Consider the following 21301-nt stretch of genomic DNA (forward strand, 5'->3'; position numbering starts at 1 on the left):
TCAGATCTTGGCACTCTGGGCAGAGAAACCAGAAACCACCACTTAGTTGGAGAAGGCTCCTATTGGCTTTGCCCCACCATTCCCATGCACAGGCCATGCTGGATGTGCTCAAAGCTGGGCCTAAACTTTCCCATCCATTCCCTGTTTTGGAGGAGAGCAGGACATTTGCCACCTCCTCAGCAGCTGCCAGTGCAGGATGCCCACGAGCCTGCTGCTGTCTCCCAGCACTGGGATTCCCCCCGTGCCCAGAGATGAGGATCCACCTTGAGAGAGCCGTTCTGGCAGCGAGAGCTGATGGTCCCAGCTGATGTTCTGGCACCTCCTGAAAGGGTGCTCCCCACAGACCATCTGGTGCAGCAGGATGCCCAGGGACCAGATGGTAGCTGGCTTGCCATAGTACCAGCCAAAGTGGGTCCATTCCGGGGGGCTGTATGACCGTGTTCCTATGGAATACAGATGGAGTTCATCAGGGGGATGAGGCTGTTCCCAGAGCCTGGCCCCAGCATCCCTAGGCATGTGGGGGCTGCCCCAGTGGCACACAGGGTGAGCATTGCCCTCTCACCAGCACCTGGGACTTGTGTACAGACTTGGGGTTGGAAAAGAAGCCACTGGTGTTTCAAGAGGGCAGTGGAAGCCCTGGCAAGGCCTGACCATAACAAGGAAGAACCCACCCAGTGCTGGGAAAAACCATGCTCTCATCCTCCCTACCTGCATTGCCCCAAAAAACATTATGAACCCCAACAGACCAGGTGAGTGGAGCAGTCCAAGCCCTTTCTCACCTGCACACCAAACCGGCTGGGCACAGGTTCTGGTTCTCCCTCTCTGCTACCCCCACCCACGGGTATTTTTGTTGGGCTGGCTGCCCCAGCACCAGTTCTGGGCAGAGTGGGGGGCAAAGGCTGCCAGCAGGGCTGGAAGATGGCTACCCACTCAGCCCTGAGTTTCAAAAGAAACTCGCTGAAGACTCAGTGACATGAAGGGCCGCAAAAGAGAGAATCCCTGCTGGCACAGTCAGCTTGGGCTGGGAGATGTTGGGTCATGAGATGCTGGGCCCAGGAGCCCTGCGTGGGCTCACCTGCAAAGTGCGTGTAGGCTGTGTCCTGCAGGTAGGTGCCACAGCCAAAGTCAATCAATTTGGCCTGCCCGGTGGCCACGTCAACCAGGATGTTCCCTGGTTTGATGTCACGGTGCAGGACCCCGCAGCTGGTGCAGTGCCGCACGGCCTCCAGCACCTGGCGGAACAGCTCCCGCGCCTCCTCCTCGGGCAGGAACCGCCGTGCCCGAATGAAATGATGCAGGTCCTGACACCGCTCTGGCCGCTCCAGCACCATCAAGATGTCCTTGGGGAGCTCAAGCCACTCCAGCAGCTGGACCACACCGGGGAAGCCAGTGGACACCTTGGCCAGCAGCACAATCTCCAGGGGTGCGCTGGTGCCGTCAGGCTGCGGGAGGAGCACAATGCCGTCAGTGGAGCCGATGCCGTGCCGGGGCTCGTGAAGCCCTCAGCCAGCCCGGGATGCTCTGCGCCCTGCGCTGGCCCCACGCCCGCTCTCCCTCGGGGCGCCCTGGCGGCTCCCACCGTGCCGGGCCTCGGCTCATTCCCGCCCGGCACGGTCCGGCTGCTGCCGCTGGCCCTGCTCACTCACCAGCTTGCCCCAGTGCAGGACGCGGTTCCGTGGCACCCTTTTGATGGCCACCTGCAAGTCAAGGGGAGCAGAGGGCTCAGCTCACCGCCTTCCCTGCCCAGCCCCATTCTCTGCCCTCCTCCTCCTCCTCCTCCGCCCCCTCCCCTCGTCCGCCGCTCACCGGGGCGCCGTCCGAGAGCCGCGTGGCCGCGAAGACGCTGCCGAAGCCGCCGCGCCCCAGCAGCGAACCCAGCCTGTACTGCTCCTTCAGGCCCTGCTGAGTCTGCCCTGCGGGCGGGACGCGGCTGTCAGCGCTCGGCCCGGGGCCAGCAACGGCCCCCGAGCGCCTCTCAAGCGCCCCGGGCCGGCCATGCCCAGGCGTTCGCTCCCGGGAACGCGGCACGGGAGGCTCGGGGCTGGCGGCCGCGCTGCCGAGAGGCGGAGCTCGGGCCGGGGAAGCCGCAGCGGAAGCGGCGGGAGCGGCCGCGCCGCCTGTGTCCTCCGCGGGCCCCGGGAAGAGCCGGGGCCGGGGTCGGGACTGCACCCTGCCTCGGGTCCGGGGCCGGGCTCGGGCCAGGCGGAGCCGAAGGGCGGCGATGCCGCCCCCGCACCAGGCGCTGATGCCCGCCCAGCAGCGCCACCGCCAGTACGGCCAGAGCCAGGCGGAGGCGAGACCGCGGCGGGACGGCCGGGCCCGGGGCCGGGGGCGGGCCGGGGGCATGGCCCAGCCCGGCAGGGGACAGGGAGGCGGGGAGAGGAGAGGGACGCCGGGCAAGGGACCCCGAGAGAAGGGCGCCCGACAGCGGGAGAGAGAGAGAAGAATGAGAATGAGAGTGAGAATGAGAATGAGAATGAGAATGAGAATGAGAATGAGAATGAGAATGAGAAGCAGTGTTTAGGGTCTGTGGTCTTTTTTCTGCCGACGCTGTTGCTGCTGCTGCTGCCGCTGCTGCCGCCGCTGCCGCCGCTGCAACTGAGGCACCGGGGCCGTTCGTCCCCGTGTCCGTTCCCCGCTCGCCCCACGAGCCCCACGTTCGAGCCCCGCGCGCCCTGGGGACAGCCCCTCCGTCTGCCCAAACACGGGAACCTTCCAGCGCTGAGCCCAGATGCAGAGCCCTGACTCCTGCGCACTGGCACAGCGATCCCCTCGCCTGCTGCTGTGCATTGTCCTTGCTGAGGGTCAAACACTGTCGGGGCACCTTCCCTTGGGGTAGGATTCCTACCTGAGCCCAGCACTGCACTTACATGTCCAGTGTTGCTTTCCAGTAAAAAGAGGAGAAGGAAAACTGTGTGTGGCTCATGGTATTTTAGAACGCCTAAAAATCCCTAAGTCACTGATCTTAGAGGTGAGGTACATCTGGAATTACTGGGATGCAGCATGGAAAAGGGGAGCATAGAAATAAATAGAGGAAAACATCTTGGATTGTTTCTTCCATTTTCATTTCACTTTTGGAAAGCTGTTTCAGTTTTACAGGAATCTTCTCCTGTCTGCTCTTCCCAAGAATTTCTCATGGAGAACAAGGTCAAGCTTCTGTCACAAGATTTGCCACCAGGAAATTATGCCACTGGTGAAGTTTTCATTGTGACTGTTTGTGCTGGCTTAGGGCAAATTTTGGGAGGAAATCTCCAAAAGGAATACATCTAGAAAGAAAGTTCAAGCAGCCCCTACCCCTACTAGTTCAGGAAAAGACTTCCCTCGAGAAAAGTGAAAAAAACCTCAGTTTATTAAACAAGTAAAGTATTCACAAGCATGAAAAATGAATAATATTAAATAAAACCTTGGACAGTGCTGAAGAGATGGAAAATTCAGAAAGTCCTTGTTGTGGGTTGTAGTTGGGTCACTCGGTCTCTTCTAAGTCCCTCTGGTGCTGGAATGCAGCGTCCCAGAGCTCGGGGGGCCACAGGTGTGAGCTGCAGGTGTTTGTCTGGGTTTTCAGTCCAGAGCAGGTTTAAACAGTTCCAAGAAAAAGGAAAGTCACAGTCCGAGGAACTTCTCTTCCTAAGGTGGCTAAAACCAAATTGCTAGACCTGGGCTGTGAAGGCATCGGGAAATTTCCAAATCTGTGCACTGGCAGTCTAGGCAAACACTAGATCTGGATGGTGCTGGAGTCAGAACCTTGAAATTTTTAAATTTTAGATTTCTGTGCCAGCAAATCACTGGACTTGGGCTGTGCGGGCACCAGGAAATTTCCAAATCTGGGTACTGGGGCAGCAAACACAAGATATGGGAGGTGCCAGACCCAGTAGCAGGAAGTTGCCGGGTTTTGGATTTCTGTGCCAGCAAATTGCTGCACTTGAGCTGTGCCAGAATAGGGAAATTTTCAGGTCAAGGCACTGGCAGTTCCAGCAAACCCCACATTTCAGGAAGGATTGGATCTGGACCCTTCCCTTCCCTTCCCTTCCCTTCCCTTCCCTTCCCTTCCCTTCCCTTCCCTTCCCTTCCCCTCCACAAGGTGCCAGAGGGGCTGGACAGCAGCCAGGCAGAAAGGGACCTGCAGGGACTGATGGACAGCAGGCTGGGCATGAGGCAGCAGTGTGCCCAGCTGGCCAAGAAGGCCAATGGCTCCTGGCCTGGCTCAGGAATGGTGTGGCCAGCAGGAGCAGGGCAGGGATTCTTCCCCTGTGCTCAGCAATGCTTGGGCAGCACCTCAAGTGCTGTTTGCAGTTCTGGTGCCCCCAATTTAGGAAGGACATGGAGGGGCTGGAGCGTGTCCAGAGAAGGGCAACAAGGCTGGGGAGGGGTCAGGAGCACAAGTGCTGTAAGGAGTTGCTGAGGAAGCTGAGGTTGTTTATCCTGGAGAAGAGGAGGCTCAGGGGAGACAAGGTGGTGTCAGGGCACAGGCTGGACTTGATGATCTCCATGGCCTGTTCCAGCCTTGCTGATTCTGGGATTCTCTGGAACCACCCTTGGAGCAGTTGCAGGATGAGCCCTGGGCCCCCTCTTGAGAAGCTGCAGCAGCCCAGGTCCCTCAGCTTCTCCTGCCAGCCCCAAAGCCCATCCTGTCAGTCCTGCAGAGCCTCTGCAGCTCCTCCTCACTGCCCAGAACAGGGAGCCCCAGAGCCAGACACAGCAGCCCAGATGTGCCCCCTGGCCTGGGGTGCCTCTGGCAAGGGAGCAGCACCAGGCACTGCAGGAGCCTGCAGACAATTCCTGCAGCACTTGTAGGATGATCCTGCTGCCCAAAGGGACGTTTATGGGGCCAAGTCAGGAACTGCAATGGGGAGTGGGGCCAGAGTGGGAAGGGCAAAAAGGGATGAGCTGTTTGCAGGGGAGGGAAGAGGGGTGGGCAATAGGAAGAAATTTGCAGCAGGAAGAGGAAAGAAAGCAAAGGTGAAGCCAAGGAAATGCTCAGGGCAGTTTGGGCTTGGCTGCCAGGCAGCCCTGGCTCTGAGCAACAGCATCTGCAGTGGGACAGGGAACTCCCACCTGATGGGAACAAACTTTCTTGCTGACTGCAGAGGCCAGGACAAAGCTGAGTGGTTTCCCTGGTGTCCCCCAACCCTTGCTGGCCCCAGGGGCTGATGGCATTTGTGCTCCCTCACGTTCATGTCCCCACACCAAGAGCATGGGGGTGCTCCTGCCTGTTGTGTGCAATGCAAAGAGGGGCTGCTGAGCCAGTGCTGCCGTGTGTGTGCCTCCAAGGATGGGGCACCTGTGTGAGCTGGGGGAGAGGCCAGGGCTGCAGAGGGGGGATGTTGTTGGCAGCTCCATGAGGATGCTCTGGGACGCTGCCCTGGGCTGTGCAGCGCACTGGGGATGGATCAGCCCCTGCTCTGCTGCTCCTTCCCATCTCCCCCAGGGCCCTTGCAGAGCCCCAGCAATGCTGTTTGCCCCCAGCCTGCCCACGGCCAGCCTTGGGCTGCTCACGGGGTTTTCTGTGCTGAGCATTGGCCTGGCCGTGTTCTTGAGAGAGCCTGGGCAAGGAGCCTGGAGCCCCCAGGGCCTGGCCTGAGGCGTCAGCACCGCCCCAGCAGTGCCCATGGCCTGTCCCTGCTGCAGCCGCGGCACTGCCACCCCCAGGACTGTGCCCGGCCCCAAGAGCACTCAGGCCCTGCAGCAACATCAGGGCCACCAGGGCAGCCAAGGGAATCTAGATAGCCCTGGCAGCTTTTGTCTGGGAGGTACCTTTGGAAAACTGTATAAGGAATTTTGGAGGTGGATTCTCAGTTTTGGCCATGGATGTCTGGACTTGAAAGTGTTTTTTTCAATGGGAAGAAAAGAACGGGCCCCCAGTGTTTTGAAGGCAGATGAGGAGTGGCCCCCAAGAGGCCAAGGCCAGCCAGAGCAGTCTGTCCTGGCAGGTTTCATATGGGAATAATTCTTGGATATAATCAAATTTGGAGGTGGAATCCCAATTTCAGCGTTGAACCCCTGGAGAAGGACAGTTCTTTCCCACAGGAAGGAATGCACAGAATTCCAGGGTTTCAGGGGTTGATAAGAAGCAACTCTCAACATGCCAAGGCCAGCTGGACCAGTCAAGCAGCCCCCAGGAGGCCCAGCCACCCTCACCTGTTCCATGTTCTTGGATCCTTGGGGCCCTGCAGCATCAAAATTGCCCCTTGGTTCCATAAGGCCCTGTAGGATCACCACAGATCTTTGTTTCCATGAGGCCCAGTGATATAACAATGGTCTCCTTGCCTCTGCAGTGGCACAATGGCCCCTTGCTTTCCAAGTGGCCTTGCAGTGTCCAAATGGTTTCCTTCTTGCCATGGGACTGCACAATGCCACAATGGCCCCTTGCTTCCATGAGGTCACAGAGTCTCCAAATGGCCCCTTGGTTCTATTGGGTTCCCCAGGATCACAGCGGCCCCTTGGTTCCAGCAGGCCTGGATGTGTTACACTGGCCCCTTGCTTCCATGGGGACCCACAGTGTCCCAATGGCCCCCTGCTCCCACGAGGCCCTGGGATGTCACAATGGTCTCATCTCTTCCACAGGGCCCTGCTGTTCCACAATGCCCTTGAAGTGTCACAATAGTCCCAGTGGGTTCCCCTGCTGGTTCACAGTGGCCTCCTTTGTTCTGTAGTGTAACAACGGTATCCTTGGTTCCATGGTCAGAATGGCCCCGCGGTCTCATGGAGCCCCCACAGCCCCTTATGGAGCTCCACAGCCCCTTATGGAGCTCCAAAGCCCCTTATGGAGCCCCACAGTGTCACTTTGATCCCCTTGAGTCCATAAGGCCCTGCCATGCTACAAGGACCCCTTGGTTATACAAGGCCCTGCAGTGTCACAATGACCCCTTGGTACCAGTGGTCCTGAAGTGTCCTAATGGTCTCCATGGTTCCATGACACCCCACAATGTCACAATGGACTTTTGGTTCCATGAGCTTTCCTACTGCCAACAACAGTCTCCTTGGTTCCACAGTGTCACAATGGACCCTTTGCTCCATGAGGTTCAGTAGTGTAACATGGATGCCTTGATTCCATGAGGTTGTGCAGTGTCACAATGATCTCCTTGGTTCTGCGGCCCTGCTGTGGCTGCTGTGTAACAATGGATCTGTAGTACCATGAGGTTCCATAGTGTCACCATGGTGCCTTTGGTTCCACAAGGCCTTGTTGGGCCACAAAGGCCCCTTGGTTCCATGAGGCTCTGTACTGTCAACAATGATTTCCTTGGTTCCGCAGTCACAATGGATCCTTGGTTCCATGAGGGGCCTGGCCTCCCACAGCCCCTCACAGACCCTTATGGCCCCTCATGGCCCCTCACAGCCTCCCACAGCTCATGGCCCCTCACAGTTCCCCAAGATCCCTCACAGCCTCTCACTGTGGATGCCCTGGAAGAGAGAGAGAGAAACAGCAAGTGTTTCTCACAGCAGCATGTGAGAATTTTTAGGGTATGGTAGGGATGTGATAACTTGTTAAGTATAAACAATCTGCAGGTGGTGTTGCTCTACTTCGTCTTTCTGTTTCTGTATAAAAACCGCACAGTTCTCTTGAATAAAACCTTCTTTCACTCTCTCTACACAACTGCCTCCTACCTGTTCCTGTGACATTCTCGACGAGTGACACCTCACAGCCCCTCATGGCCCCTCAAAACCCCTTCACAGTTCCCCATGGCCCCTCACAGCCCCTCATGGCCCCTCACAACCCCTCACAGTTCCCCTTGGCCCCTCGCGGCCCCTCACGGCCCCTCACAGCCCCTCACAGTCCCTCATGGCCCCTCACAGCCCCAGATGCGGAGCTCCTCCCAAAGGAGAAGGTGTCGGGCCCTGATTGCTGTTCTTTCATTTCAATCCTTTCACAGCCATGAGTGCAGAAAGGCTGAAATGGGGTTTCCCTTGGGGTTAATTGCGGGCTGAAGCTCTGTGCTGGCGCTAGCCCCAGCGCCACCATCCCTGCAGCCACCAGGCCTTTGCTGTCCCCCCGTGTCCGTTCCCTGTCCCCGAGTCCCGCCCGGCTCTGGCAGCAGCAGCAGCCGCAGTGCAGGGGGCGCCGGCCCGGCCCAGCCGGGGCTCCCGGCCAGGAGCAGCAGCAGTGCCGGCCCCTTCCCGCCTGCTCCTTCCTCTGCTCCCAAGGGATTTTTCCAGCTCAATTCTGGAGCAGAGCAGCAATCACCCACACACAGCCCTGACTGCTCAGGGCTCGCCTGTGCTGCCCTGAGCCAGCCCTCAGAGCAAGAAAGGATTGGGTTCCAGCACTGTTTCCAGCTCTGACTCACCCTGAGGTGACAGGAGGAGGCTGCTGGTGCCTCTGCCTTGGGAATTGCAGATCATGGCTGCTCTTGGCCCTCGTCTTCTTGCAACCTGAATTTTATCCATAAAAATGCAAGTGCCTCTTTCAGTTGGTTCTACCCACGGTGCTTTCATGACAGTGAAGTCAGTATTTTTGTCACAGACATAAAGATCAGCAGATACTGGAATGCTCACCAGCCCCTGAACACTAAGATGAGGGGAATTAAAGCTTCACAGGCCACATTTGCAGGGCTCAAACAGAGCCCTGTTGCTGGCACTGTTGAAATAGAATAAGCTGACAGTGGCTGCCACAGAATTTGCCTCCGCAGTGTGGAGTTAAATTAAAAAATCAACCAGGAGAAGCAGAAACCAGAACTTCTAAACTCGCTTCATTGTTCCTTCCCAGCAGCAGGAAACACAGATGCCCAGAGGTGTTTTGCACTGCTGCTGCCCCCAGTTTGAGCCCAGGCTCTGCCCAGGCCCAGCGGGAACCTGAGCCCAGCCCAGGGAGCTCAGCGCACGCGGGGCCAGGCCCAGAGCCCTGGGCACAGCTGCCCATTGCGGGGCAGCGGTGCAGATGGAATGTCCTGTGGCCCAAACCTCCTGCTCCTGCCACACAGCACCAGCGCTCTCCCCCTCCTCCTCCTCTCCCAACACGGCACAAATTCCAGCTCGGAGGAGGCTTCCCCAGACAGCGCTCCGGCTCCTGTTCCAGTTGAATGTCCCTGCAGAGAAACAGGGCATCTTTCAGCCACTTCCACAAGCTCAGGCTTCGCAGTTCATGGGGAATCTGGGATGCAAATGGCCTTGTTAAGAAAGCCAAAGGCCAAGGGAATGGATTATAGATTGCTGAAAAAAAAGTCACCCATCTTCCAGGCAAAGTTTACCAAGGCATTTCCTGCATTTCTTCTTTTCAGATTCTTTCAGTTGGCTGATCTGGGAAGTCCAGCTTGTACTGGTGCTTATCATGAACTGTTATGAATTGTGCTCTTGATTTACGCACCAAGACACCAAATGTGGAATCATCTATATGGAACTGTTATGAATGATCAATCAAAAGCCAAATTATAAAAAATCTGAAAAGATTTCTTTATCTTTTTCCGCTACTAAAATATGGTCTTCAAAACCACCACAGCCAAAGAGACAGTGTCGAGCCCGGGGTTGGTGCTGGGTGAACTTGGATCCCCCCTCTATTGCATTGGACCCTCCACCATTCACGAGAGCCGCTTCTTGCAGGGATGCTTTATACAGTTTATTATGCCTGAGCGAAGAAGTCCCAGTTTCTTTTGTAACTCTGCATATTCATAGTTGGTTCTTTCACTGTGCAGAGCTGGACAATCGCCATTTCCTTGTTGATAGCCAGCACTGATCAGATTCAGGGAAGTCACGTATTCACACGTATCTTTCTGGCGACTTTGTCTATCTTAATCGATGTTATCAACAGGGCAATGATCACTCTTGGGTGTCTTCCAATGACATGACCACGATGTCTCGGGATAATGGTGATCATCACACTGGGTGTGTCTATTCTTGGGCTAAAGTGCCGATCGTTATCTGGCCACCTTCAGGAATTTCGGAATTTGAATAGACGCCTGCCTCTCAGGCTGCTTGTGGTCAGAGACTTGTTTGGATTTTGCAATCTTTATGAAATACACGCTTTTATAGCATGAATTATTTCCCAACATATATTACAACATCACTACAATCTCACAGAAGAAGGCAATCATACCGGTCAGTGTATAGTCAAATTGCCCCCTAATTCTCATAAAGTCCATCTACTCTGCACACCCTTACTTTGTATTTTTGTTTCTCAGTCTTCACAGAACTGAGAGCTGCAAGAAAAAGAGAAAGAAATATGAACAGGTATCCCTTAGGTAAGGGAAATACTGGACTGTCAGGAACTAAAAATAGTTGATAGCATCTGTATCAGGCAATTTTTTTTACCCTCTACCAGTGTCCATTTCAGGCATCCTGTTAACATGACCTAGGATTTTGCAGCTAAATGCAATGGGCTGCAATTTGAGAGGCCTACAAGAAAAAAAACTTATCAGACTTTTTTCCCCCCCGACTGACAGGTGCAAATTACAAAATGAAAGGGCCTACAGAAATTTAAAATTTTCTAATTTTAGAAAAATACAGTATTAGCATCAGATTCCAAGGGCATAGAGATATAGGAGCAGCAAGGAAATGCTCCCAGAAATGTTTTCTAGCCTGAAGAGACAAGCTAGCCACAGGAACAAGAGACAGCCACTTCTTTTAAAATGTGTGAATTACTGAATGCAAGAGCCATTGGCCCTTTCAGCTTCTGTTTTTAACAAAAAGTAAGCTATTAACTTGTGTTTATGAAGACTTTAGTTGGACTTCAATGTTTTTGAGACAGCTTCTGAGCAAAATACAAAGAAACTACATTACATATTAGTAAATGCAGCATCTAGAATAACAACTACATAGTCCTATCTCATAGTTAAATGGTTAAATGTTCAGTTTTTCATAAATTGTGATTAAGACCATGAAATGCAGCACCTAATCCAGTTAAATCCCACCTACACCTCAGATTTGCTTGTGTAACTAATATTTTCCATTCCACTCCCTATCCCTTCTCTCACCTCAGTCCTCAAGCTCTCAGCCAGGCACAAGCCAACTTCTCAGCTCAACTGCTGTTAGCAATTACCAAGCACCTGTTGGTAATTGCCTGAGCACCTGCCCCACCCACAGCAGCTGTAGGTCCCTGGCTGCTGGGAGAACGGGTCTGAAGTGCAGACCCGAACACCACCACCCCCCACAAAAAAAAAAAAAAATTAAAACTTTTCTAAATAATTTGAGACTAGTAAAAGATCAGGACATGGAGGGACTTGTTTATCCCCTTTAGGCCAATCAAGAAAAGGTTTATAGCCTTCTCTGGAAAGGGAAGACTGGGGGGTTTTTCTTGAAGCAGAAGCATGTTTTATCAGCCCAGTTTCCTTCCTCATTTGTTCCTGCTGCCCAGGAGGCCATTCACTAGGCATAGATATAAATATCTCTGTCTGAAAACACATCTACAGGAGTGCATGACTTACACTGGTGTGATTTAAAACATAGTTTTTATTGTACAAAAATGCAAAAATCTGTTCTAGGAGAGGCACATCTTGTGGAGCTGTAAGGACCCTGACAGCACATCTGCTACCAAAGCAACAACTCCTGCTCTGCAGTGGCTTAAGCGGGCTGAGATGGAAGTGTTTCTTCATAAATGCATAAACCACAACAAAGTAGTGGTGACAAGCCTTTTTTCCAAGTCTGACTGAAGGTTTGGGAAGCAGGTCTGCCGGCAGAGGGCATAAGAAGCATGACAGGTTTGCCTACTGTGCGCCTACAATTTCTACACCATCATATCACTACTCGGTCACTGAGCAAGCTGACAGTGTATGACACGTTATCCATCCTGCATAGAAAGTCACAGAGAGAAGAAGAGAGGAAGAAAACACGGAAGATGACAATGCAAAAAAAGTTGAAGAAATGTGGCAAGGATTGAGCATTAAGGGACAGAAATAAGAAGAGACCATACCCTTGAACTATAAAGTCCTGTCAGGAAACTGCAAGTACTTGCATATTTGAGTTCACCACCTGGACTTGCATGCTTCTCCACATTACCATTATTTCAAAAATTTTGCTTCCTGGACAAGCTGCCAGGTCTCCAGTACCAATCCTAGCTCCCTTCCAGCAGTCTGCATCTGAGCAGGGAGTTGAAAATAGATCAGGGATTACCTTTTACACTGTAAGCATTCAAGACAGCCAAAGAATTTTGAGGAAAAAGGCCATACTGAGTGCCCAGGACAAAGAGATCTTTAGAAATTGGAAGAAGGAAGTATTGATTGAGGGTCACAGTTATGTTGAGGTTTAGCCTTTCAAAGGTTTGTTGCTTTTCTACTGAAAACTGCAGGTGAGAAAGCCTAGGCAGAAAAGGGAAGGAGAAGCTGTGTGAACAAACCCATAGCTGTACACAAGGACAGAAGCAGATTTCTTCTTCACCAGGCTGAAGAGAGTGGTTTTATTATTCGAAAAACAAAAGCCAAACTACCCCAAGTCAAATATATATTCTCCCACTACATTTAGATATTACAACAATAAAAATGCACTATAAAACTACTGCAGTAAATTAGTCAGTTAGGAACAATAAACAGGGCACATGTTAATAGTATCCATATCTATCTTTGGAAAGATGAGCAATTACAATCTCATCCCAGCTCATGCTCAGTATTTACTACAATCTCAAGTAACAATAAAGTCAAACACAACAGATGACTGATGTTCCTACCTTCTGCTTTCCAAACAGAGTTTTAAAAGATAGTTTATTGCAAAATCAGTCTCAAGTATGTTCAAGGCCTTGGGAGCTCTCTAAGTTTAATTAATATCACACATATAGAACCCATTTTAATATTTGTGTAAAGCCAATATTATAATATTATAATTTGTATTTAACCATCTATCTGTAATATTGCTGAAAGAAGGCACACTTTTGTAAATATCTACTGGCTTTGGTAACTGCTAAAGGTAATGTAGATTGGGCTGTACTACTGTTTACTCATCTTTCTGTTGCACAGAAATCTTGGATGCTTTAGTGCGTACATCTGTAATTCTGACATTTTCTGAAATTAAAGTGAGAGGAGAAATGGGCTAAATTCAGGTACCTAAAGTTACATATCAACATTTGCAGACATAAATCAAATACATAAGGAAAACTTTTCTATGGGAAGAATGCCAGAGCAAATTAAAATATGTATTGATAAGAATAATCAACACAGTAGAAATTAAGAGCATCTGCACCATAGGAGAGAGTGTATAAAATCACACTCTGCATCAAGAGAACATAATCGGTATTTCTTCACAGCCTTCTGCCTTTGCATGCCCCTCTGCAAAGTGCAAGGGGTCAAGGACTGAAGGAAACACAGGGAGTCAAATGGAGACACTTGCACCTGTCTCACTGGGGCTCCTGGGGAAGCAGTTTCCTTGGGAATCAAGCCCCTCTCTGCCAAGGGCACTTCCCCAGATGTGTACATTTCATGGCGAAAACCAACACACCCTTAAGTGCATGGTGTGGAGGTTCAGGGGACATCACAACATAACCAATATGATCCAGTGAAGCTAAATTTATTATTCCTAAAAAGACTCTATTTATAATAAATCTTTACTGCCCATGTGTCTCTAGCTAATACATGATTAGTTAATCCTATCTGTTCACACATCTAAAATAGAATGCTGATTGGATCATCTAATTTTTTACGCATCTTGCTGGGGTTGTCTGGCCCACCCATGGCTCACTTTCCCAAGCCTGCTGACAAACTAGCTGAGTCCTGATGACTCTTCTTCTTGTGTCTTTTTCAGGGATGTACCAAGCTCATTTCTGAATATGTCCATAAATAATGCTTTGTGAAGGTGTTCATTGTCCATTATTACAAGCAGGCTGGATTGTGCATTGGCTGAATATGGCCATTGTCTAGCAAAAACTCCTCCATTCTGTCTCTGAGCCAGCATTTGAGCCGGTTAAACAAAATCCTCCCTCTCACGCTGTAAAGAATGTGGAATTAGAGTTGGAATGTGACCCTGAAATAGAAGCAGCTCAGAAACTCCAGCAGAAAAAAGTTATTCCAGAAGCTATTGTAGAAGGGACTTTTCTCTCCAATGATGTAGAAGCTTTTCCTGTAGTAACTAATGCTGCAAGTAGAGTTTGAGAACCTTTCAATTGGAAGATTTTAGAAAAATTGAGAGCTGCAATTTCACAATTTAGTTGAAAATCCCAACTTGTACAGTCACTTCTGCAGTATTTTTTTCCATCTAACACATTAATTCCAGCTGATATGCATACCCTAAAAAGACTTATAAGACCACCCTATCAGCAGGAGATGTTTCATAAAAGCTGGGAGGAAAAGTGTGCTCAAGAAGCAGCAAGACCTAGAGTGCAAGGTGATCCTCTGTATGGTTTGACAGCACAACAGTTACTTGGCAAGGGGCCCTGGGCTACTGTCACTGCCCAGGCTAAGAGCATTGATCAAATCTTACAGATGAGCCAACAACTAGCATATAATGCTATTCCTTGCACTTCCAGATAAGTTACACACCATGTCTTTTACACAGATTTGTCAAAGAAGAATGAAGACTTTGATAAATTTGTAGACAAATTGCATGAAGCTATCTATAATAATTCTGATTTAAATTCAGACACAAAGATACAATTAGACTTTGGGACCAATTTGGGACAATATGGACTTTGGGATCATTACTCCATTCCAAATGGCTTTCCCTTCAGTCACAAGAGGCTTCCATCTCTTCCAAAAATTGCCTGCTGAAACTCTTCTGCTCCCTTCCAAATCAGTTCACTACTCCAGCATAACCCTTGAAGCACGGACAGACGACTCTTCAACTAATTATAGTAGAAAAGAGGGTATTTATTGCAGCCCTGGTCACATGTGAACTAGTTTCCAAAGACATGTGCAAGGAGTTGCAGACTCCTGCTCTCTCTTTCTACAGAAAAGGTTTTACAATAGGTTTCTAAGGACCCATAATACATAATTATTACCTGCCTGTTTCGCATTTTTATCAGCTGACTATCTACTACAGCTGTGCAATTGTACTCCCTTAACTGGGTCGGTGGGATTTTGAAATGAGGGAGTGGTTTTATGGGAGGAAGAAAGCTGTCTTCCTCATGGTGAACTCTTCTCCCATGGCCAGTTGGCAAGACCTTTGGAACTGCTGCTCACGGTCCAAGCCTCTCCTGACTGTTCAATTATTCTTAAGGCAAGTTATTTCTATGGTTTCTGCTTCTTCACAATTGCTTCCTCTATCCCTGTCACTCCTAGCTTTATGTTCCTAATATATTTGGTACTCTTTAACTAAGGTACGTGATTTCTGCTAGCTGTATTACTAACTTAGCTTCTTACCTCATTTGAAGATCTTAACTAAAATATGCAATCTTCTACTATCCCAATTCTATTCCCAGCTGGCCCCTCAACTCATCTGCACTTTTCAATTATCCTCATTACATTTTCACCTTACCCCTTGACTCACCTCAGGCACATCCCCGACTGCCTCTCTCCCAGCAGCTCAGAGCTGCATTGCACAGCGCTTGCTGCGCGCCAGAGAGCACAAAGCAGACTGGCCTGGTGGGCCTGAATATTTCTGCCAAACATGCTGCATCTCACACCTTTGCTCAGGCTCAGTGCAGAACTGCAGGATTGCAGGTGCTTCCTCCAAGAGCTGCGTGAGGTGCTGGCTCCTGCAGATGTGCCCTGCCAAGCTGTCCCTGCCTCACGCTGGCCTGGCTTCCCCTGGCACAAGTGCCGGGCCTGAAGGAGCTGCCCTGTGCTCCAGCCTGCCGAGCAGCCCGGCTCCCTGCCCCGGTGCCCAGAGTGCTGCACACACTGCTGGCCTTTGCCAGGAGTTGCAGGGCAGCCGGCAGAAGAGGAGGAATCCTCAGCCAGCCCAGTGGCCTGCGGCTGCCCTTGGCCTTTCCCTGCTCCTGGGCACACTCCAGATGGCCAATGCCTCCAGGCCAGGCTGTGGCCAGCACGGATGCGCTTCCCCTCAGCAGCAGCCAGCTGCCACCTGCGCTCTGAGAGCAGAGGATTCGCCTGCTCCCAGCAAGAGGCACCCAGGGCCCGGCTGCTGCCTCTTGCAGCTCCAAGGGCCTCCTTCCAGCCTGCCTCTGCCGGGGCTCAGGCTGCTCCGGCCTCTGCCGGGGCTCCGCTGGGGCTCCAGCCCAGGCAAGGCCGGGCCCGCTCTCATCTCACAGGCGCTGAGAGCTCTGCACCACAGGAGACCTTCCCGAGCACCCTCTCTGATCTTTCTGCCTTCTCACTTGAGCAAGGCTCTCCTCCAGCCAAAGAGATTATTGCATTTAGGGATCCAAATCCAAGTGGCAGGAACCCCAATGCTCTGCAGTCACAGCTGAAGGCCTGCATCTGCACAAGATGTTTGGGCTGCCTCATTCTTCCTTTGGTTTTTCCTTCAAATGCCATTGCCCTTTCTGCCTCAACTAGAAATACCACAGCTGTGCCATAACCAGCCAGTGGGTCATATTTCAAAGGCAGTGTGGTCTGGAGAGGATGAATGAAGAAGAGCCCTCCTCACTTATGAAACCATACAAAAGAAGCCATATGTGTGACTTAGCACCCATAAAAAACAATTGGTAATTCAGAAGGAAATGTTGAATTTTCTGAAGGGGTCAGAAGGAGGAGAATCTTCCAAATGAGTTGATGTTTCAGAAACTTTATTAATTACAACTCTAATCTGTAATTCTATGCTACAAATCTGTTCAGCAACCCTACTCTACAATCCTACTCTAAATTGGTAACAGAGATAACATCTTGACATGATTGCTATGTTCTAGTCTCCCAGGCTTAGGGTTAGAGTTAGGCTTAGGCTTAGGCTTAGGTTTAGGCTTAGGCTTAGGTTTAGGCTTAGGTTTGGGTTTAGGTTTAGGTTTAGGCTTAGGCTTAGGCTTAGGTTTAGGCTTAGGTTTGGGCTTAGGCTTAGGGTTGGGGTTAGGGTAAGGGTTAGAGGTACGGATAGAGTTAGGGTTTGGGTTTGGGTTAGCATTTAAGGTTAGGGTTAGGGGTTAGGGTTAGGGTTTAGGGTTAGGATTATTCATCTTCTTCACTGAGTTGATGAGTTGTGCCAGGATAAATGGTGGCTTGGCTGAAGTTACAAATGGATGCTGTCCACCGGAAAAAAAAATACAACAAAGAACAGTGAACCATTACTTTCCAAGCTCATTGTTTCAGGGACTCAATCAGGATACATCAAGTTCCTGGAAAGACCCAGAAAGAGGAGCAATGGGACCATCTGCTCCCCAGTCATCCCCAATGTGCAAGACCTTGCCATCACAGGCAAACCTGGCCCAGAATCCCACTCATCTGTTTATTGTGATGTCTTCATCATGCTGGGATTTTGGCCCTGCCAGTGCTCTAGAAATGGCGCTTTCTGTCCCTGGGTTTTCTTCCTTTCAGGAAACTCCAGTGACTCACATAGGCCCCTGCCTTTGAAAGACAGGCACTGTGCTGATTGCCACAGGGACAGAAAGCAGTGTCTACCTTTCCATGCCCTGCCCCTCGTGTGCTGGATGGCACCTTCCTTCCCAGCAGGGCCAGCCCAGTGGCACTGGGCCCTGCAGTTCCCTCTCTGCCACACAACCTGGCAGTAACCCTGGCGCAGTTCCCGTCTGCTTGAGCGTGCCAGGCAGCAGATGGGGCTGGGACAAGTCCCTCCCAGCTGTCCCTGTTTGCGTGGCAGAAACCTCTAAGGGTGGGCTGGGGGGCACAAACCAGGGCCTCTCAGTGGCTCACAGTGAGCCCCCCACAGCCCCTCCTGCCCACAGCCAAATCTCTGACCCCTAGGCTGGGACTGGCTTCCTTGGGTTCCTCCACCACCATTTCATGTCTCTGTACCCCGCATTGCTCTACTTCAATTCTTTTGCCATTAGATAAAACTGAACACCCCACCGAATCACAAAAATGGGCAACAGAAACAGTCAGAGGACAGAGCACCTCTCCTCACAGGAAATGCAGAGGGAGCTGGAGTTATTCAGTTTTGTGAAGGACAGGCCCCGGGGAGACTTTATTGCCACTTTCCAAGACGTCACAGTGGCTTTGAAGAAAGTGGGGGACATCTTTTTTAACAGGGCCAGTTACAATAGGATGTGGACAAATATTTTTAAACACAAAGGGCATCTAATCAGAGTAGGTCTAAGGGAGAACTTGTTTACTTGGAGCGTGGTGCCACCCTGGCACAGCTTGCCCCAAGAGCTTGTAGGAGCCCCATCCCCGCAACCATTCTGGCTCCGGTGGCAAAGGGCTCTGAGCAACCTGATCTCTTTAAAGATGTCTCTACTCATTGCAGGACACTTGCACCACAGGACCTTTACAGGGCCCTGCCAGCCCAGCCCAGTCTAGGATTCCTCAGTGTTTTCATTTGAAGAGCAGCAAGAGTGGAGGTGAGGAGGAAGGGGGCTCATCTGCTGCCTTGGACTTGAGTGGAAGAGGAGCCCATCCCTCAGAGCCTGTTTCACCTGCAGCCCCTTCACATTTTACCTGCAGGAGCTCCTTGGCAGACCAGCGCCGCTCCTCGTCTGTCTGCAGGCAGCAGCTCAGGAAGTCACGCAGCAAAGCTGAGAGGAGCTTGGGCTGCCGCAGCTGTGGAGCCCCTACTGTGGCTATCAGATGTGTAGCCTGGAGAAAAAGGAGACACCAGGCTCCACCTCCTGCTTTCACATCTCTAAGGCTCTCCCAGATCCCTTTGTTTAACCTCTGTTCTTCAGTGGCAGTTTCTGCCCTGGCACAGACCCAGAGATGACTTTCCTTTACCAACCAAAAAACCCAAACCCCGATGCAGCCACAGCTTTTCCACCATCCCTCAGATCTTGCCTTGGCAGCTGATTTCATTGTCTGACCTAGTTAGTGGGAACTACATCAGCAAAAGGACATTTGCTTCTCTGAGGATTCATGCCAGCTTGAGAGGCTTTTTGGAAGAGGGACTTTGCTATACTAACTAATTTCATGGGTTAGTACATGAAAGGCATCTCTGCAGTGCTTTTTGGTCCTTTAAGTGCACGTGCCCTAGAACAAAACTCATCCGGCTTTTTGTGCTGTTCTTGAAAACAATGGTAATTGGAAGAAAAGAAAGGAAATCCATCAGTTAATACTCAGGTAGGGAAACAAACATTTACAATCTCCGCTTCAACACAGACACATTAAGATGCCTGCACAAATGTATTGGCATGAAAATGCCTGCTTGGGCACAGAGGAGCCACCTGCAGCTCTGTCTCTCAGCAGTCTGAAAATTTCAGCTTCCCATTTTTGCAGCAAGAGAAAAATTGTCTAGGTCAGAAGAAGGAGAGGTTCCATCCCTATGGCCACCCTCTAGTCATTTGGCTACTCAAGTCAATGCATGAATGGTAGGCCCATCCCAGAAAGTGCCAGGAATCACTGGGAGGTTTTGGCAGGCTCTCCGCCTCACCAGGCTCTGGCTTGGTGATGTGCAGAATGTTGCTTGGGCTAGGAGGAAAACACGGTCACTGAGTGTTTCAGCAGCACTGCACAAGAAGCAGAAGAGACTCTGTGGCCTTTACACCCGCATGCCCATGTTTCCCAATAAGAAGAAACTGCACACAGGGTTAGGTTCCTCTCTAAAGACCACAGTTTTAGAAACTTTGTTGGGTTTGGGGTTGGGTTTCCTTCCTTCATTTCTGGAAAGATAACAACACTCTTAAGATGCTCTTTTCCTGTTATTAAGGCCATCTACACAGACAAAAGAACTGGAACCACTAACCCAAATGAAAGTGTTGCCTGAGAACACTTTGTTTGTTTGGAGTTTGTTTGCATGTGGTAAGGCTTGAATTCCCCCATTGATGCAACCAAAAGTACAGCAGATGCTGATGCGTTGCAGGGACATTTGTAGGAGGGGACCTTGGTGGAAGTAATTCCAGCAGATGGCAATGGGATTTTGTCCAGTGGCACACAGGACCTGGGACAGGTGAGAAAGACAGTGGGATCAGTGAGTATTTGCTCCTTACCATGCCAGAACTTTCACTCAAGTAAAGAGGTTCTTGTTCTATCATTTCAACTCTGACCGCACTCTCTGCTGCTTTGTTTGGGACTCAGAAGAAGTAATCCATGCCTTAATACTCTGTGGATACATCTTGGGATATGGGCAGGGCTTAGGGCTTTCAGGGATGCCTTGCAGATCTCTCCCTACATGCAGTTCCCAAGTGCAGCACTGCAGGTGGCCAAGGAACTACCAGTAACTTTCAGATGGATTTGCCAGCAGCCAGAAATGAGAATTCAGGACTCTGAAGCTGTAGCCCCAAAAAGCAGTGAGGTGCTCAAAGGCACCGCCTTTGTTTTAGCAATGGAGAGCGAGTGAGCGCGTCCTTCTCTGAAAGGAACCGCTGCCCTCTGTGCCTTCCTTCTGGCAGCTGAGGAGGACAAAGTCCCAAATGTGTTCTGTGGGCTGGCACCAGTCTGTGCTTCTTGTGCCTTTTCAGTACAGCTCTGCCCAAAGCTCCAGCCACAGCTCACACCAGAAGGCAAAGCCCTTGAGTGCAGCAGAGCCTGTAGGGGCTGTTGACATTTACCTCTCCTCCTGTGGCAGTGTCGAGTGCTCTGTAAACATCTCCATACCCCCTAGAAACAAAACAGAAGCAGAGAAAGGAGAAGCCATTTAGATCTTTCAGTGAAAGCCAGCCCACACAGCAGATCTCTGCTGGAAATGTCAAAACCTGCAGGATGCAGGAGGGCTCTGCCAGAAGGCAGATGATGCATTTTCCTCTCAAGTGCATGGGCACTGGGCCTGTTCCTGAAGCACTGGGGTTCAACTTCCAAAGGGAGGTTAGTATTTCCTCTTGGGTTTCACTGTCTAAACGGTGTGGTTCCTATCCTGACCACAGAGTGTTTCCTTCTTCAAACCAGGGGAAAGAGTTGTTCCTGGGAACTGTTATCTCACAGCTTTGATAGCGCGTAGGTTGCTCTTTCAGGCAAGCAAGTTTCTTCTCTTTTCATTAGTGTGCCGGTATGATTTTGAGACATACAAAAAATGCTAAAGAAATTAACACAGAGCTGTCCCACACTTGAGAGACATTGAGACCTTCCAGGTCCCATTCCTTGATGCAGGCAAGACCTCGGTAGCAAGGCATCTCTGACAATGCCTTCTGAGCCCACTCACAAATTCTGAGTGAGTGGGACAATCTGAGAGATGGGACAATCTATCCCCAGTCTGTGAACATCTTTGCAACTGCTCTGACTTCACGCTGGATAGACATTCCACCAGAAAAACACCTGGCCCATGGTTGTGCAGGAATAACTGCTGTTGGACTCACCCGCTGCCAATATAATTCAGATGCGTGTATTTCATGTGGGGATTTTCAGTAGGGTTCACCATTCTCCCTGAGGGAAACAAAATGCAAGATGCTGACTTTAAAGCAGAGATCACAGCTTCCAGGAGATACAAAAGGTAGCCCCAGCGCCTGGAGCTCTGAGCCCTT

At 50.9% G+C, this 21301-nt stretch overlaps 1 protein-coding gene across 1 annotated transcript in view; it reads right to left on the minus strand.

The window, feature by feature from the left end:
- Positions 1 to 330: 330 nt before the first annotated feature.
- LOC128943468 (serine/threonine-protein kinase pim-1-like) overlaps positions 331 to 21301 on the minus strand; it is a gene marked incomplete at its 3' end in the record, with an annotated part of 89898 nt that continues 68927 nt past the window's right edge. The window contains exons 2-5 of the mRNA XM_054286404.1: positions 1807 to 1908; positions 1647 to 1697; positions 1076 to 1442; positions 331 to 443 (exon numbers count right to left, since the gene is read on the minus strand). Coding sequence (XP_054142379.1) covers positions 331 to 443; positions 1076 to 1442; positions 1647 to 1697; positions 1807 to 1908 — 633 coding nt within the window. The remainder of the gene's footprint in view (positions 444 to 1075; positions 1443 to 1646; positions 1698 to 1806; positions 1909 to 21301) is intronic.

Source organism: Melozone crissalis, unplaced genomic scaffold, assembly GCF_028551555.1.
Source record: "Melozone crissalis strain CALT ecotype California unplaced genomic scaffold, PUWL_Pcris_2 ptg000046l_1, whole genome shotgun sequence".
Taxonomy (NCBI): Eukaryota; Metazoa; Chordata; class Aves; order Passeriformes; family Passerellidae; genus Melozone; species Melozone crissalis.